This window comes from Trifolium pratense, unplaced genomic scaffold, assembly GCF_020283565.1.
Source record: "Trifolium pratense cultivar HEN17-A07 unplaced genomic scaffold, ARS_RC_1.1 scaffold_82, whole genome shotgun sequence".
In the NCBI taxonomy this organism is placed as follows: Eukaryota; Viridiplantae; Streptophyta; class Magnoliopsida; order Fabales; family Fabaceae; genus Trifolium; species Trifolium pratense.
In genome coordinates this window covers 18739-38011 of record NW_025721064.1, presented here as the reverse complement: position 1 = coordinate 38011, position 19273 = coordinate 18739, and the positions used below count along the sequence as shown (strand labels likewise).

Below are 19273 nucleotides of genomic sequence, written 5' to 3'. Positions count from 1 at the left end.
AGGGCTCTGAACCAAAATGGTCAACTTGTAGTTGAGCTCTGAATCTTATTAAAGATCAACTCAGATGAAAGCTCTGAACCAAAGAAAAGAACAAGTCTGCAGGTGCAGGAAGGAGAGGCATTGGCGAAACACAGAAGAAAGAAGGCGACACAAACCAGGGCGACCTTCACAACAGGAATTATGTTGAGGGAGAAGCCAAAATCTAGAAATAAAACTGAGGGGACACCCTCGCCAGGGTCAATGTCAACACGTTTTCAGGTACGAAGCGATTTAAAGCTCATTTAAAATTTCAGAGATCGCATATACTAATAATTATATAGACGAAATAAAGGTCAGATTATACTATAGATAAAAACAAGTAAATGTAACAGTTACATAACCAAAAATCGATTCAGGCCTTAAAAAAGACGAAAGGTCGGAGCCACTAAGGGCAAATTACAAAACAGCCACAGAAGGGCACATAATAACTGAAATAAAGAATTACAAAGGTGGAGTATATGGGACAAGCTTCCCATCGATGATCTGATTAGTGGCGTCGGCTTCGCCATCCCTCCTCCTTCGAGGATAATTAAGGAGGAGAATAACCACCCTTAACAGCGCTATTCACGGAGGAAGAGGGAGGTGGCCGAAAAACATGGTAATGGAGCTTGGAGGAGAAGGAAGAAGACTCTATAAATAGGACCGATCATTCATTGTAAAGGGATCCCCATTTTTCTACAAAAATCAGGCATATGGACCTATCTAGAGTCTAAGCCATGTAATTTATTTAATCCAATATCAATAATACAACCCCCTTTGTGTGTTAACAAGAACAGCTCAATATCCGAATCATTCTTGATTTCGGACTGTTTGCGTGAAAAAGCTATCATCAATTGCTGGCGTAATGCAGGGAGTAGGGGTACGTGAATGGATTCGTGTTGACGATCGGTTCATTCGCCTGGATGTTAGGGATTTCTTTTATCTTAGGATTAATTAGAAGTTGGTGTATTTTGGTCTTACACGCTTTTGTGTAGACTTGATGGGTTAGGTTTATGTCCTCCAATTTTGTATTTATTTATTTTTTATTTTTTTTAATATAATAAAGAGATATAGGCATAGGACAGGGGCGATGCCTGCTTCGTTCCCTGATGTCTAGATATTATTCGTCTTATAATAAAAAAATCACTCACTCTATTTCGCTCCGCTCCATTTCATTATAAAACTTTTTATAATAGCCTTAATATATAAAAATATTTATTTAAAAGTTTCGCACTTAACTTTTTCAAAGTCACTATAAAAAAAATTCAAACGTCAAATAATTATATTTTTCAATATAATAATTCTATTTTAAATTTTTTTAACATATATGTTCTTAGAGCACACCTTAATCGGACCCTTTTACCATTAGCATTATTTTACCCTTTTACCTTTAATTTTTTAACCCTTAATATTTAAAGATAATTTTTTTACCCTTAAATATTTTGGTCCCTCGTGTAAAATAAACTTTGCTCCTCCCGGTAGGATCTGCGCAAGCGTAGGGATAAGTGTAGGCTGTGTAGTTAGGATGTTAGATAGCAAAACCAATTTGAAAAGTTCAATCAAAGAGAGATGCCTCGTCACGTGTGGCCGCGTAAGCAGTATCTGGAAACTTCCAAACTCAACTCCCTAAGCTATGTGTATGCTCTTCAAACTGAGTTGGTGAATTGTCTTCAATGTCTGTACTATTTGGTACACAGAATGCACCCTCTCATTGTCACCTAATTATTTCTCACTATTTAAATTCCACCAACATAAACTTTTTATGTACTAATGTTTATCTGCGTCAAAAAAAATGTAATATGTTTATCTATTTCTATTACTCCCTCAGTCTCATATTATAAGCAAAAAAAATCACTTTTTCATGTCTCAAATTATAAACATAAAAAACTAACTTTTATCATTTTCAAGATAAACTTTTACTTAATTTACTCTCTCTCTTCTTTTCCCCATAATCAATAATCAATAAAAACTGTTTTTACATCTTCTCATGAAACTTATTTCAACAAACACACAAAAAGTCAACCTTGAAATTATCATATTTTACTTTTCTTAATAAGTGTGAAATTTTTTTTTTTGCTTATATTATGGGACGGAGTAGTATTTAAGTATTCTGAATAATAAGTGAAAATTTTAGATTAAAATTCATCCTGTATATGAGCTGTACTTATGGAATATTTTTATTGTTAAATATGTTTATTATTATTTTTAAATTGTCAAATTTTTTTTCCATATAAAAAGTGTCATGTTTTAATTCCTACAAAATTATTACGGACAGTTTTAATCTCCGTTGTTAAATTAAGTTTTTTGAATGATTATTTTCATATATGTTTAGAACATTATAAACAGTTTCTCGAAAAAAAACTCAAAATTTGATTTTGAAACTGATATTTTGGTTGCTTTTCATATAAAATTCATCAATTTAGTCTCTAAATTTTAATAACAGAGACTAATTATTTATAAAATGTAAGTACTGGATAGAATGATACATGATAATACAAGACAGAATAATACAGGACAAACGTTTAAGGTATGGAACAAATTTTGTGTTGTACGATGTTTGGTGGACAAAAGGTTATTTTGGTATTTTAGAAAATTTGTGCAGAAGACAAAAAGTTATCCCGTAGTTCGGTGGAGGACAAGAATTTCAGTTTTTGTCATGTCCCTTAGCCCCAGTACCAGAAACTATTTTAAAATCAAACACAGTACAATCCCTTATTTTTTAGCAGATCAAACACACATATAATGTAGGCGTTAAGTTGGAGAGAGAATGATAACGTAACCACTTAATTGATGATTTAACCCTATGCCTTCTCTCTAGTTTCAGATCCGTCGATTGGTGTGTGTTCGTACCTCAAGCTGTCGCATCACCACTAGTAGTCGTCGACATTTTCTCCATCACAAACAACTTTTGGAGTTTTTGTCAACCGCATTTTCGCCAATGCTCATGCCCTTTTTTCCTATTATGTTTTAGTTTTTTCGGCAGTTGTGCATTTTTTTTTTTTGAAAACTTGGTATCCGGCCTTAGGACCGACTAATCCAAGGGGACCAATCCCACCGCCCACTTGCGGGGGCCCCATTTAAAGCCAGAGTTTTTTTGCTCTGTATGGACTTAGCCCACCGAAATTGGCACTAATGGGAATCGAACCTGAGACCTTGAGAGGAGCATACTCCAAGGGCCCAAGCCAACCCCGTAGTTGTGCATTGTGTTAGAGGTCGCTAGTGTTTTAGAGGTCGGATCTTTGGGTTCTGTTACCGGCGTTCCTCTGCTGCGGTGGTTTTTGCAGAAAAAACATTTTGGGCTGTGATTGTAACTGTGACTGCTCTACTATGTTTTCGTTGTTTTCCGGTGGTCGCCGCCGGTGGTTATTGGAGTTTGAGTCTCATATCCGTGAAGGGTTGGGTGGTTTTTGTGGGTCACCCAGATATAGTCCCTCGATCTGTGGTGATAGTTTGTAACCAAATTTCTGCCTTTGTGATGGTGGTTCAGTGTTCTTTTGAGCTTTACGTCTTCATCTTCTCCTTGGTTGTAGATATGAGTTTGCAAAATCAGTAAAAATGGCGTTAGGATCTAAGTTCCTTTGTTGCTGCCTTCTTTTTCAAATCTTCGTCGGGCGTCACACAATCAGATCACAAATGTAGACCGTTTGCCTTGTACCAGAGTCTTTCAACGTTCTCTATCGTGCGCGATTGCGTTAGTGGGTAACAATTTGCTTAGATCTGTGTGAAGTGCTTTTGGTTGATCGCGTTTTATCTTTATACCATAAGAGTCTGGTTTGGCAAGAGTATGTATCAGCAGAAGATGTTTTAGCTCTACTTAAGATTGGTGATTGAGACATTTTTGTCTCATCATGTGGTGTTGTTGTTTGGCGAAGGGTGGAGATAGCTTGAGTAGATGGTGTCAAGTTTCTTCCAATTGCATATCAAGAAACAACATATTGGAAACATATTTGTTATTTTTTATAAAATAAAATTTATTCATTGAATACTTCTCTGATATCTATTGTGAAGTATTACAAATGTGTCTGGTATTTTTTTATTAAAAAATAAAATTCAATCATGGACTATTTTTCCGATATATATTGAAAAATATCAAACAAATATCAGTGTCGAATCAACCATCTAATGCGATACTTGAATAATTTTGAAGTATCAGAGTTTCCTAACCTCAAGATATAAACAGTTTTTTTTTTTCACCAAAAAATATAACAATTAATTAAATGAATTGTTATAATAAAACAAAAGATTTTATCAAAAAAGATTTTTTTTTAAACAATTTTATCAAAAAAAGATAAAACCCCGTTTTTCACAGTATCACTTACAGTAGCAAAAACTTTGTTTATTTTGTGGACTCAGAAGTCGTGACCTACATCTTAACGTCGTCGTTTCATCTCTGTAATCAACTGCCAACGCCGGAAACAATCAACAATGTCGGTCTCTGGTGGTGCCGTCATCGTCGGCCGTCGTAATACCCGCCATCATGTTGATAATCGTTTTTACTGTCCACCGGCGCTACGAAAACAGAGACAACAACAGCAGGAACAACAGGAACAGGAATCTACGTTGATTGAGAATAACATGCCATGTTCCTCTTCTGATAATTCCGTTTCTTCTTCTTCAATCGATACGACATGTGATGCTTCCAATTTGTGTCGGTTCTTGGAACACACCACTCCTCATGTTCCCGCTCAATATTTTCCTATGGTAAAGTAAAATAATGCTTTTCAATTTTGTTAATTTTATGTGAAATTTTTGAAATTTCAATCAATTTTATGTTTGATTTATTAATTTTATGAACAATTGTTAGTGAGTTAGTGATTATGTTGGATTTTAGGATCCAAACTATGTTTTGGTTCATGAATTGTTTTTATAGACAAATGTAACAAGGTATTTATTATGTTAGTTTTTAGGGTTTGAATTTTGTGTCTGGTTTATGAAAAAGAAGTTTTTAGACAAATGTTGGTAAGGTAGGGGTTATGTCCTATGACTATGAAGCATTGTCACGGTGTCGACGCGTGTCTAACACCGAGTAAACGACAAATGATTACATTGATTATGTTATTTTCTTAAAGGTAAATGCCTTTTAGATTGAATCAATTACAAATCAATTACAACCGTTTCCTTTTTTCCCACGTGCTCCGTGTTTTCCGCCCGGCACTTGACTTTTTATGGTTAGCTGCTTTTTCATTGGCCAATTACTCTATTCACGTGTTTTCGACGAAAACATTGTCGCAGCAAGTGGCATTGCTGTTTCTTAAATTATTATCGGTGTTGACGTGCCAATCTCTTTGTTGGATCTGGTTTTCGTGTTTGTGTCTATGCTTCATAGGTTATGTCAGTTTTCAGGATTTGATAATTGTTTCAGTGTCTCTTAACTCACCAACCGAGCTACTTATTGAGACGAATTTGGTTTATGAATTAATGCAATCAAGTATACAATTGATTGTTAGGATTAGACTTACTTCGGAACTATCCACTGAATTGTGTTAAGAGTGTAAATAAATTGTATAATGTGATTCTTATGAACTATTTTAAGGCAGTGTTGGTTTTCTTTTTCGGGTTTATTTCAAAGGCATTGTTGGGCTTATTTTTGTGTGTAAACAAACAGAAAAGTAAGAGGAGATGGAGACCAATGGAGACAGAATTGCAACCATACTTTGTGCTCGGGGACTTGTGGGAATCTTTCAAGGAGTGGAGTGCATATGGGGCTGGTGTTCCATTGGTGTTGTCTGGGAATGAATCTGTTACTCAATATTACAATGTATCTTTGTCTGCTATTCAGCTTTATATTGATCCATCAAAACCGTCCCCGCAGTTAAGGTTAGTGCTTTCTTCACTATGAAAAATTATTGTTCTGCATGTGCCTTTCTAATGATTGACTCGGTTCCTTTGATTTAACATTCTGATTTATTGTTTCGTTCAATGGCAAACCAGACATATTCTATGTTGATGATTTGTTCTCAATTTAGATTGTTTGCTGTAATATTTTGAGATTTTATTTTTAATTTTTTCCTTTTTCAACTTGCTGGAAAGTTAGAAGTTCAAATTATACTATAGAAGAAAACTAAAAGCATTTAGAAGAAAAATCTCATAAGCTATGAAGCACTGACACAGACACGGGACATGATAGTGACACAAACACCGGCATAATTTGAGAAAATGAAAGTAATTTAGTGTAACCCCTTTGTTGGGGCGTTGTCGTGTCAGTGTCAAATGCCAAACACGTATTCAATCTGAAGGTGTTGGTACTACATAGCTCAGAAATAAGATCTTATAGGTCGTTACTTTGATATTCTGGTTAGTAATATGATGCAGACTAGAGAGCATCCTTTGATTTGAACTTGCTAGACTATCAGTATCACTAGACTAAAGATCGTAGCATGCCCATGTCATGTTGATTAGTGCATACCATTGCTTTTGATGCTATCTGTTACTAAGTCTGCGCCACCCTCAGCTGTACACATACTTAGAGTATTAATCTTCTAACCTGCAAGATTTTGTGGCCTGTACACTAATTAGAATTGTGATGTGCTATCATTGTAAATCTAGTTCTAATGATGGACTGCAACATTTTGGATGAATGCGAAACATTTTCACACTAGCAATGCATGCAACTTAAATTCAACAAATCATCTCTAATGTGTACAGAACTACAGATTGTTGATATAACTCATAGATCACACTTATTGTTAGTATGATTGTCACCAGCCTCCAGATGTTGCTCTGAAACTATTTTTTTGGCATAAACCGGGTATCCTCTGCGCGCAACTGCAGAGACTAATCCCTCGAGCCTTGTGGGACCCAATTGGGTGGCAAACTCTCCCTAAGAGTTTTAACACTGCTGCATGCCCAAGCCAGGGACCGAAACTATTTTGTCGTATTGCTCATATCCTTGATATTGCTTGCAATTTCTAAACTGTACTCAATAGGATAAGTATTTAACCTATAACTTCATAATGAAAACCAAATCATATAGCTGATAGTAGTTTATAATAGGCAGTGTTTTACATTTATCATTTTCATATCATCTGTTTATATCCTTTGTTTTAAGTGATAGACGTCATATCCTAGCCTTTTCTGTACACTAGTTCTCCGCTTTAGCTGAGTTACAAGACTTGGCAAACCATTTTTTAGTGCATCTATGCAATAGATTCATTCACTTTTCCATCATGTTACAGGAAACCCAGTAAGGAAAGTGATTCTGAATCAGCTAGAGACACAAGCAGTGATAGCAGCAGTGGCTATCGTCATGATAGAGGTGCTAAGAGTGTAATTAATGGCAGTTCAAAGCAGCCTAACTTTTCAGATGCAAGCAATCTTGGTCTGGAAAGAATGTCACTTGGAAGTAAACCCTTAGCAGGTTCATCAAGTGATGAGAACGGAAGCTGCAGTGCAATTGGTCAGCTTGTATATGAATACTTTGAGCGCGAAACACCTTATAATCGCGAACCATTAGCAGATAAGGCAAGACCATTATCCTTTGGTTCAGTTCCACTTCGAGATTATGTTGCTTTCTAATCTTGACGAAGATTCTTTTTTTTTTTTTTGCCTCAGATTCACGATCTTGCTGAACAATTTCCTGATTTGAAGACATACCGGAGCTGTGATCTTTCACCTTCAAGTTGGGTTTCATTGGCTTGGTATGTTTATCATATACTTTTAATTAGGATGTTGTTAGTGTTGGATAGTGCACATGACAGTGTTGCCAATCGTGATTGCGTAAAATAACAATTTGTTCAAATTTCGCTATCCTACAGTGCTATAGCACTACTATACCACTATTTGGCAAAACTTTGTATTAAATCGCATATTGCGGAACAACAGAGGTCTGTTAAAATTCCGCTACGATATGCACCACTGTTTTCCCTAGTTTACAGCACTGGAATACAGTAATAATATTAATAACTAGTTTAACATGATTTGTTCCTTGTATATCATGCAGGTATCCAATATATAGAATACCTGTCGGTCCCACACTACAGGACCTGAGCGCGTGCTTCCTCACCTTCCATTCCCTGTCAACACCTTTAAAAAGTATGTCTTGCTGTCCTTTTTTTAGTTTCTATCATAACCGAGAATATACGTAAGGATTTCAATTATAACTGTATTCTTTAAATCAGGTCCAACTACCGTAAATTGTTCAAAAGATAAGGATATATGGTCCAAGCTATCACTACCAATATTTGGCCTTGCCTTTAACAAGTTCAAAATTTCTGTCTGGGAACCTGAAGGGGATTCTGAAGGTCAGAAATCCAATTCTCTATGGCGAGCTGCTGACAACTGGATTAGGCAATTGCAAGTTAACCATCCTGATTACAAATTCTTTAATTCTCACTATACATATTGTAGGTGAGTCTGAGTTTTCTCTAATAAACTGAAGTAGTCAAGTCTCAGCTTATGAAGTCGCCACTGGCACCTGGTATACTGTTGTTTTTTTTGTTGCAAGGAACACTTTAAAGTGCTCTCATAAAATCATATTTAAAGGATCTGTTCTTCAGTTTTCGGATGATGCAAGGCCTTTAACCGACAGTTTCTGCTTTTATGTAGAAAAGGTTGTCTCTGCTGAAATGTATATTTTAGATGGTTTTTTGTGCCTAGGTTTGTATAGAGGATGAGTAACATTATAATTCTCAATCACATCCTTATTGTGAGATGTATTTATCCTACAGAATTCCAGTACTGCTGGTTTATTCTTGATAGGCTAAATTAATGGGATATTAAATTATTATTTGGACATCTTTTTTCTTTCTTTCTATTATGCGACCAAAAGTACATTGTAACTGGTTTTCGATTTTTATTAGAATGGAAAGTAACATATAGTTGAAATCTGCGTTTAGAATATAAAAATATTGCAAATGAATGGTCTTTTGCTCCTTTTCCTTCTCTCCCTCTATTTTATTTGACAGGGGCGGATAATACCACGGGCGGATAATAACACTATATACGTATAGCTTGAAGATGAAGTCATATTGGCTTGCAGGCTTAGGAATTTTGTAATAATCTTTTCAGATATACTTAGAATGGCTCAAGCAATAAAAGACTTGAGATAATTGAAAGTTTAGGGTTCAGGATAATCTCTTCTTTTTTCTCTTTTTTTTTGAACCGGTCGAAGTTAGTAATTAATTATTAGTTTTAGTATTTTTTAAACCTTCATTGGAAATTAAACTCTAGATCTTTACTCCTATCACCCTTAGCTCAAATCAATTGAACTACTCATCCCGTAGGTTCAGTATAATCTTGGCCATGGAAAAATAAGAGAAGGGGTTTATAAAGTAAAAAAAAAAAATGGAATAAAGAAGTATTTAAGGAATGTAACAAAATGAGATAATCATTTCTCATTTTGAAGAAAGAAACTGATTTATGCTTATAGGCTAATCTTTTTTTTTTTTTCTTTTTTTTGACAATAGGCTAATCTTTTATATAAATTGCCAAAATACACATTAGTATATTAACAATCTTTAGTGGATAGCATATGAAAGAACTAATGTGTTAAAATTCTGGATTCTCAAGTACTACTAATTGAAATTTTTATAGGGAAAAAACCAGGCACAACCATTGTTTCAGGGATGAGAATAAGTCATCAATTATTATATTGAGTTGTCTTATTTATGTTAGTCAATTATGCAAGTCTAGTGTAGCAGCTTGAATAAAGGGTCCATGTTTGGAATACAATGCATATAATGATGGACCTAACAATAGATACGTTCATTACATACATATTTACTAGAAAAAGGTTTCTTCATCTTTGCATTCTATGAACATAACTATAGATACATTCATTACATATTTAATTTAATCCGATCTAGCTAATGCCACTTTGTAACACTCGAACGAACTCCCCCTCGCGATCAGCTCCTTCTCCTATTACGATATACCAGCTACAATTGCAGTTATAAGTTATCATCAAGAATGGTCGACATCAGCAGCCCTTGCACGAAATCAAACCTCCGAGCCTTCTCTACTCGGTCCTCATCTGACAGCTGTATCTGTTGAGGTTTTCTGTAAACATACCCTATTGTCAGACTAGATGTTTTGAACTAAACTTCAGATGAAATTAAAAGAAACAACTTTGAAGCTGTGTGATAGGAAACAAGTCATTACTACTAATTACACAATGTTTCATCATTTGCTTATTTGAAACAAAGTGTCCACAAGTTTCATCACATATATCCAGAGTAAATAGCCTACACATGCATCCAGTACCATGCTTTTACATAGAAGAGTTTGGTATCTATATACCGATGATGTAAATAACATTTTATCATGTTTCACCGTGTTGCCAAAATGTTCAATAGGCTTTAAAGTTTAAACTATAATATTATGATATAACAAGATAGCGTGAAGTTGTTATACCCTATAAAAAACCTACAACTCAGCATCCATTTCTAAAACAAAGGAAATCTTAATCCATCAATAGTATCCACATTCGTACCTTTCCACGAAATCATCTTTCGAGCTTTCTTTTACTATGGCAGCTTCAATGGAAGAACTAGATTGTTCACTCACAGCTTCATCACCTATAACTGGGTTAAAAATAAATGATGACAACAAAGTATCAGGTTCGGAATTAGAGTAAGCTGTGGACGAAGAACCTCCGAGAAGAGAATGCAATGCTCCTTCCCTCAACTCTTTTCTAAATAATGTTGAGTTAGATACTCCTTTCCTCACCCTCTTTTTACGCTGCACGTAAATTTCTGGTTATGGAAACTCAAAGCAATCCAAATAAAGTTGTATTCACCAGACACAAGACTTGTTAAATTTAAATATTTAAATTAAATTTATAGAACAGCAGAGGCAGTACAAGAAGATACATTTTTCGGCATGAAACTTCAACACTTCACATTAAATTTGTTTTTTGGGAATGCAATAAAATTCGTAACATTGAAAATTCAAGTTTACAACAAACTTGTGTATCAATTGTTTTAAAATTGGCATTTAACTTTTTCCCCAAAACATGGTACAGCAATCGAAATGAGCAAGAATCAAACTAAAAGATATATTAAAACAAGAACAAAGAAACCAACTTTCAAAAAAGGATATTTTAAAAAACTTCGAATGTTGCGTGGTAATATGTCCAACAAGATCCATTCCCACCTTTTGCCCACAAGCAGGACACACCTGAAACGTATATAATAACCAATGCCATCAATTATCATCACCATCACCATATAAACACCAAAAACAAAGAAACACTTATCATGGCCAAGATTAATAAAAACATGCCTCGTGAAATCCAAAAAGAAGCAACCACACGCGTCATGTTGAGCACCATACAAGAACCAGTAGAAAAGAAAAGAAAGAAAAAAAGTTATCTTTTTAGCACAAAACTAGACTCAGAGAAGACAAACTCATGTATTTATAAAGACTAAATCTTTAGAGAAAATATGAACTAAACAAACATTGTACAATGTTATAAAATACAAGTAACCAGAAATGATACCAGCAGAAATGAAAATTAAGTAACTAACCAACAAACTTATCAAGTGTAACAAATAGAAAAGACCACTCAATAACCAAAAAAAAAAACCACTCAACACAAACTCATACCAACATTGTTACAAAATACAGTGCCACTCAAATTACTAGATACATTTATTTTTATTTGAGAAAAAAGCATATACACCGACAGTGTGCCAATCGAAAACAACCTTGTATTCTGCCATGTCACCCCACTTTTTTCATATTACATGGAAGATTAGAATCATTAGATTATTCTTATTGGATACAGACAGTGCCCCGAGCATGTGGCACTAGGTGTATTTCATACTTATTTTTCTCTTTGAAACATGGTGTATTTCATACCTTAAAAATATTTAAAAAAAAGTTGTATTCCCAACATTAATTGTCTTTGATTTCCTTTTTTGGTATGTTTACCCAAGGACCCTGTTTAACATGACCCTTATTATTATTGTTCACATATATCCTTAATTAATACTCCTACTACTAAGTGTTTGTAAGTGTTTGTAAGATGAAAAATAAAAAATTATACACACTTCTATAGACTATAGTACACTAGTAAAAACAGTTTTTTTTTTTTTTGTACAAAAAAGAGTGTTTTTTTCCTTAAAAAAAAGTACTAGTAATTTAGAAACATTGACATACTCATTAAATACACAATTTTTTCTTATTAAATCTTACTAATAAATAAAATCAAGTGTTTATGGAAACCCACCCCAGTGTTAGCTTGAAGAGGATGTTCTTCATCAATGTGACAACAAAGAGAAACAACATCATAATCTTCAGCACAAAAAGGACAAAGATATTCAGCTCTTAAATCATCACCACCAGGTTCAGAATCATCATTTCCACCAAGAAACAGATCTAAAACAACAACAAAACAAATCATCAACACAAAAATCACAATAAAATAAATTAAATAACACCAAAAATTGAAAACAATCGTTATACTAACCGGATCGAGAATAGTAACGTCGTGATGAGTTAGAGAGACGAGAAGAGATCCATGAATCAGAATCCATTTGGTGAGAAATTGAAATTGTAGATGAAACCCTAAATTGGAAGAGGATAGAGAGAGTGTGTTGAAGATAACAGTGTTTGTGAAGAGAGTGTATTGTTGTGAAATTGCATTGCACGGAGAAAGAAATGGACATGTGGAGGGTGTTTTAAATGCCGAAAATGCCCTTTATTTGTTAACTAACTTTTCCGGTCACTCATTTTCGCACGCGGTTATCAATTGAATTTGTTTGCTTAATTATAGATATGTTTAGATGAACGTTAGTAACAAACCAGCTCTTATAGCTCAGTTGGTTAGAGCACCCGTTTAGTAAGCGGGAGGTCTTGAGTTCAACTCTCAATGAGAGCAAAATGTTTTTATTTTTCGTTTTATACTTTCTGAACATTTGGGCTTTTTGCTATTTTTGAAGAAACCCAAAAGAAAATTAATTACAACACCTCTCTAATTTTTTTTTTTGAATCACTCTCTCAGTTTAGAAGTATCATCACAACTTGCTAATTTTTTTTTTAGTTTATTATTATTAGGAAAAATTACACTCGTCTCCCCTGAGGTCTATTAAAAAGACACTGACACCGCCAACAATGAATTGGTCTAAGTGGTAAGGGTCTTGATCCCCTTAAGCATGTGGGCAAGAGTTCGATTCCTGACTTATGCGTGTCGAGAAAATTCAGTTGGTAGGAGAGAACACACCTTGTTTGCGTCACAAGTTCCTGAACGGAGATTAGTCATCGCTAACCGTGGTGAAAATTTCGTACCAATATGTGATGGTAACAATAAAAATCACTAACACCCTATATCACATTAAACCAAAAGGGCAATTAACCCAGTCACTAAAGAAAATGTGGTACTTTCATGGTACGTACTCTCAAAGTACCGAGTTTTTTTTTTTGTTTTTTCATGCGGGTACACGCATGGTACTTCCGGGGGTACTCACGTGGTACTTTCAGGATACACACGTGGTACATATTTCATCAATTTTTTTTTTTTTTTGCAACACTTTCCAATCTCATTCTTTTTTATTTGTTTTTTTAATAAAGATTCACTTTAGTTTAAAATTAGAATCGATTCAGTTTCCTTCCCTTTTTATTTATTTTTAAAAGTAGAGCCGCATAGTCTTACTACTACTCCTCCTAATTTCCTAATCGTGTAAACCACAATATAACTACTTTTAAAGAATATAATTGTATTATTTTAAGAATATAACTATATTAAAAAAAATTATACGAGCGTACCCGTACCTTAATTTTTTTTAAAATGACGTACCACGTAACCGGATACCGGTATCATACCCGCACCTATAGCTTTTTGGTCATTGAAGAATTCTGCTGGAGGAAAGAAAAGTCTGCACTTTGTCATCCCCCAATGTAAATATAGCTCTCCAAATTTCTTTTGAAATCTGACAAGAATAGCTGATTATGGGTTTCAACCTCATAAAAACAGAGAACACAACATTGTTGATGAAAAATCGTTATAATTTCACGCTGCCAGAGATTCATTCACGTAGGGAGGCCATCATAAAATATCCTCCATTTGAACACTAATTTTTGTTGGCAATTCACACACACGATTACGCGCTTCTAACAAACTGTTGTTCCGAGAAAAATCAGATGTTGAGAATAATGATTAAATATTTTTTTTTAAGATTTTAGATCTAAATATATTTTATATTTACATTTCAAATAAAATAATATCAGGATTTGATGACAGCCAATTATATGATGTTTTTAGTAGTAAATTAGAGTAATTTTAATAGTAATTGAAGCCCAAAAGCAAACAAATATCGGGAAAAGTGAAGTTACAAGACCCAGAAACAAAAAAAATGAAAATAGCAACAAAAAGGGGGCAAAAATGTAATAATTACCAAAATAGGTTTTAGTTGTACCAAAATAAGTTTTAATTGTATTTAAAACTATATATTTCATCGTTGAAAAAAAAATTATATATTTCAATAAAATAATGTATAAAGATATAGACATTTAAATAAAAAACAAATAAACTAAAATATAGAGCAATTTGATTATTTTAAGCTATTAACACACTCGTATCCTCGGAAAAAAAAAACACACTAGTATTTTTATAATTAGTAAAATAGGTATGTGTGTTTTTATTTTCATTAGACAACCATAATAATATCCTAAAAATAAATAAAAAAATAAAAATCGATCTTTTGTTGATAAATACATAACACACACAAGCAGGAGGGAATGGGGCGATGGACATCAAGCCCAAAATAAATCACACAAAAATAAAATAAAATAATATAATCAAAGGGAAGCCACAAAACGCATAGCATAATGGAAGTTGCAGGAATCAAAAGAAACAAAAACGCAGATAAAGATGCTTGGAAGAAAAAAAAGGTTCCCGGAAGAAAAACAAACCAAAGAAGATGCAGAGATAAATAGAAATTGAAATGAGTTTTTTTGTTTTGATAAAAAACTGAAATGAGCTATTCAAGAGGTACAGAAAAAATGAGATAGATCTGATGGAAAAGAGAGGATCAATATTTTAGCTGGCAACCAACAGTAAAAAAGAATTGATTTTGAGTTGATGCAGTGTGTGTTTGGTTTGGCGGCGACTAGAATTCAGTTTGATAGAATTGAGTTTAACAAAATTGATTTTGGTTAAAAGTGAGTTGAACAAAATTTATTTATTTTTGGATACATTTTCTAAAAGTGATTTTTAACACTTGATGTTGTTTGGGTAATTTAAATTAAAATTGCTTTTAAATAGATAAATTACTAAAAGGGTCTTAACATAATAATGTAATATTATTATAAAAAAAAAATTACAACAATTCAACCTAATAAAAGAAAAAAAAAACTCCCAACCCATATTAAAATAAACAATAACCCATTCACCAAAAAAAATTTAAAATAAACAAAAACCCATATGGGCCATATATACATAGTTATATTCTCTAGAACAGTCTTCTTCTGATGTTTCTTCTTCCTCCATTTGTTCATATTCTTCGCCTTCGCACATCTATTCTTCTCCCTTGTCAAATCTCATCCCCTTTCCTCTGAACACATAAATCCATCATCAATGTTTCTATAGTATAGGGAGATAAATTTGTATTGCTGTGGATTTCTGAAGGCAAAGGAGACATGTAGAGAGTGAAAGTGACAATCTGGGTGTTGAATAATGAATTGAGTTATTGTAAAAGTAAAAGGAATAAAAGGAATAAAGGGCAATAAAGAATTGATTATGGGTCACCGCATAAGCAAGGAATTCTTGCTTCTGGTAGAATTGATTCTAGAATGCAGAATCGATTTCAAAATAGAAAACCAAACATGCTTGCAGAAGAGAAGAATCATGTTTGTGGTTGCAAATGTGCGTTTAAGGTGCGGAAACGCGAAACCAAACATATGCGTAGAAGCTAGGATTTGGAGCTTCTCCTAGAATTTGTTGGCGCAGCAAGAAGCATCAAAAACACACACTGCACAATTTGCATAGGCTCAAGGCAAGCCTATGAGCATGAACTATGTTTCGAGCAACTGTGCTTCGAAATAGATGAGTGAACTTCGAATGAGGAAGAAGAAGAAGAATACTCTAGATTGCTAATGAAGAGAAAAGAAAAAATTTATTCTTCCACTAACGGGCCATGTAAAAGTTGTATTACAAGTGATACACATGCTCCTTATTTATACAATCTAAAAGCACACTTGCTTTGAAAGCAAGTAACAAACTTCCTAACAAACTAACTAACTTGGTTGTAACTAACTCACTTAGTTAGTTGTAACCAACTTTATTAACAAACTAAAACTATCCCCCAACTAACTAAGTATCAAATCAGTTGAGAATTATATCACATTCTAACACTCCCCCTTAATTTGAAACTGATTGACACTAAGTTGCTTCCTCAAGTATTCAAATCTGTCAAGTTTCACAGCTTTTGTAAAACCATCTCCTACCTACCCGCACTTCAGTCGACTTCATTCATCACTTTCTCTCTAATGAAATGGAACCTGGTCTTCATTCATAATCCAAAGTACCTTTAAGATACCAAAAGATCCTCTTTGCAGCTGCCAACTGAGATTTTCTAGGATCATGCATGAATTTGCTAATCACACTAATTGAATAGCAAACTTCTGGCCTGATGTTGCACACATACTTCAATGTGATAACCATCTGTCGAAACATTATTGAGTCAACCTTTTCTTCATTGTTGTACTCATCAAGTTTTGTATATGTCTCTGATGGATTCGAAATTGGATTGCAGCCATTCATTTCGAATTTATATCTAGTAACTCACCAATTTACTTTTGCTGATGCTTCACTATTCCATCTTGCACTTTTACAAATTCCATTCCTAGGAAATATGATAACTTGCCTAGATCAGTCATTTCGAACTCTGATTTTAGCTTACACTTCATGTCTTCGACTTCATTGGCTTTGCTTCCAGTTATGAGCAAGTCATCAACATATAGGCAAATTATCACTGTATTTTTGCCATCAGAGTTCAGTTTCACTTTGAACTCCCACTTCACATCTATTTTCTTCTTCTTGTCTGGCAAGACAACTAGCTTCCAAGTCCGATTATTTTCGATTGACTTAAGCTCTTATTCCATAGCCTTCTTCCACTCATTACTTTTCAAAGCATCTCTGAAATTCACTGGTTCAGAGTTAACTCGAAGTGCAAAATGAATTAGCTCACCTTTATCATTAACTTCACTGTCATGAGTAACTTCACAATCATTCGATATGGCTGGTACATGCTTTATTCTCTGAGGCCTTGCTGACAGATGAATTCTATCATCACCATCACTTCAACTGTGCATATCTACTTCATGATTGGTTTTTGATTACCACCATTGACTGGTTCGACTTCTTCATAACCCTCTTCTCCATCTGATTCATCACTTGAATCTAGATAGATATGATTATATTGAACCTCATCTTTGTGCACATGATCTGTCCTTAAAATCTTAATTGATTTATCACTTTCTTTTTCAATTAAGACTTTAAATCTTTTAAACACATCTAAAGCTTCACTCTTAAGCTTTATTTTATCCAGCCACAACATTCTTGTATATTCATCAGCAAAAGTGATGATATACTTGCTTCCTCCCAATGATGGAACTTCAAAGGGACCACAAATATCTGAATGAATCACTTGTAAGGCTGCACTAGCTCTCTTAGGCATATCAGACACAAATGAATTTCTACTGTGCTTACTCTTCACACACACTTCACGAATTTCATTTCTTATATTAATTTTCGGCAAGCCAATCACCAATTTCTTATAATTCGAATTACTCAGGCTCCTAAAATTCAAGTGACCATACCTTTTGTGCCATAATGCTTCAACATCTTCACTCGTTGTTGTAGCCAGGCACATCATAGCATCAGTTGCAATGTTGCATTTATAGGTCCTGTTCTTTGACAAATTGCACATCAAAACCAAACTCTTCATTTTGTCGAACAACTTTAGTGCATTATCTTCCATGTTCACTTAGAACACTTTTTGCACCAATTGACCTAAGCTAAGCAAATTACACTTCATTTTTGGCACATACAGTACCTCCTCAATTATCACTTTTCTACCATTCTTGCTTCTGATGACAATGTTACCAGTACCTTGTGCTGCTAGTTTGCTGTTGTCAGCCAACCTTATGCTTGTCTTCTTGCTTGCATTAAAGTTGGTTAACCATTCTCTGTGTTGTTTCATACAATTCGAGCACCCTGAGTCAAGATACAATTCTTCACTTTTCACATTATCATCACTGGTAGTAGCCATCATCAACACAGAATTAACATCACTTTCTTCTGCTGCATTGGCTTCTTGTTGGTCCTCCTTGTACCAACACTCATTAGCAAAGTGACCATGTTTTTCACAATTATAGCACTTTACCTTACTCTTATCAAAGTCCCTCTTCTTCTTATTTTGATTCTTGACAAACCCTTCTTCTTTAGAAGATTCGGGTTTATCATCTATCTCAGACTTGTCACCATTTTCCCAACTACCTTTTCCTTTCTTTTTGTAGTTCTTGCTACTATCATCTTTCTTGTTGGCTTGAGCCCGCATGGCTTGTTGATTCGATCTCTCTGAACCTCTACTAAGCACTTTGTAATTCCTCAATTTTCATAGTGGTTGTATCTTTCGAATACTCTATAGCCACTACTACATAGTAAAAACTTGGAGTTAAAGACCTTAAAACTTTCTCAACTACCATTTCATCAGTGATGTTCTCTCCACAGTTTTTCATTTGATTCACAAGTGCAAGAAGTTTCGAGAAGTAATCACTTACCTTTTGATCTTCCTCCATCAGCATTGACTCATACTGTCTTCTATATGCCTGCAACTTCACTTTCTTTACTTTGGCTCCACCATCATGATAGCTTTCAAGAATATCCCAAGCCTCTTTAGATTTTGTTGATTTAGCAATCTTCTCAAAGTGTTGAGCATCACAGTTTTGTTGAATGTAGAACAAGGCTTTACAATCTTTCTTCATGTTCTCTTTGAATGCATTCCTCTGTTTCATTTGTTGGATTCTCTACCAACTCTTCATAACCATTCAGAACCACATCAAGACAATCTTGAGATCCAAACAGAGATTTCAACAATGCATTCCACCTATCCCAGCTCTTTCCATCAAGAACGAGAATATTGGTTCCAAAACCATGAGTATTCATCTTGATTCTTCAAGAAATCAATACACACAATTCAATCAGTGTTTCCCAATTGATTTCCCCTCACAATTCACTCGTGTTTCCCCGTAATTGAACCAGAGCTCTTGATGCTAATTGTTGGCTCAACAAGAAACATCAAACACACACACTGCA

The 19273-nt window shown here is 34.3% G+C and overlaps 2 protein-coding genes and 1 non-coding gene across 3 annotated transcripts; 2 read left to right on the top strand and 1 right to left on the bottom strand.

Annotated features, from left to right (window-relative positions):
- The first annotated feature begins 4335 nt into the window (after nt 1-4335).
- On the top strand, nt 4336-8841 carry LOC123901878. The gene is made up of 6 exons (XM_045951725.1): nt 4336-4719; nt 5624-5835; nt 7194-7479; nt 7570-7655; nt 7958-8049; nt 8136-8841. The coding sequence occupies exons 1-6, from the start codon at nt 4444-4446 to the stop codon at nt 8366-8368; spliced, it is 1185 nt and encodes a 394-aa protein (XP_045807681.1). The 5' UTR covers nt 4336-4443; the 3' UTR covers nt 8369-8841.
- Nucleotides 8842-9675: 834 nt separating this feature from the next.
- LOC123901873 (protein DEHYDRATION-INDUCED 19 homolog 4-like) lies at nt 9676-12612 on the bottom strand. Its single transcript, XM_045951717.1, has 5 exons — nt 12428-12612; nt 12188-12336; nt 11056-11133; nt 10448-10701; nt 9676-10014 (listed from the first exon to the last, which is right to left on the bottom strand). The coding sequence occupies exons 1-5, from the start codon at nt 12492-12494 to the stop codon at nt 9906-9908; spliced, it is 657 nt and encodes a 218-aa protein (XP_045807673.1). The 5' UTR covers nt 12495-12612; the 3' UTR covers nt 9676-9905.
- A 152-nt stretch (nt 12613-12764) lies between these two features.
- On the top strand, nt 12765-12838 carry TRNAT-AGU. The gene has a single exon. It is a non-coding gene; the product is annotated as a tRNA-Thr (tRNA).
- Nucleotides 12839-19273: the final 6435 nt, after the last annotated feature.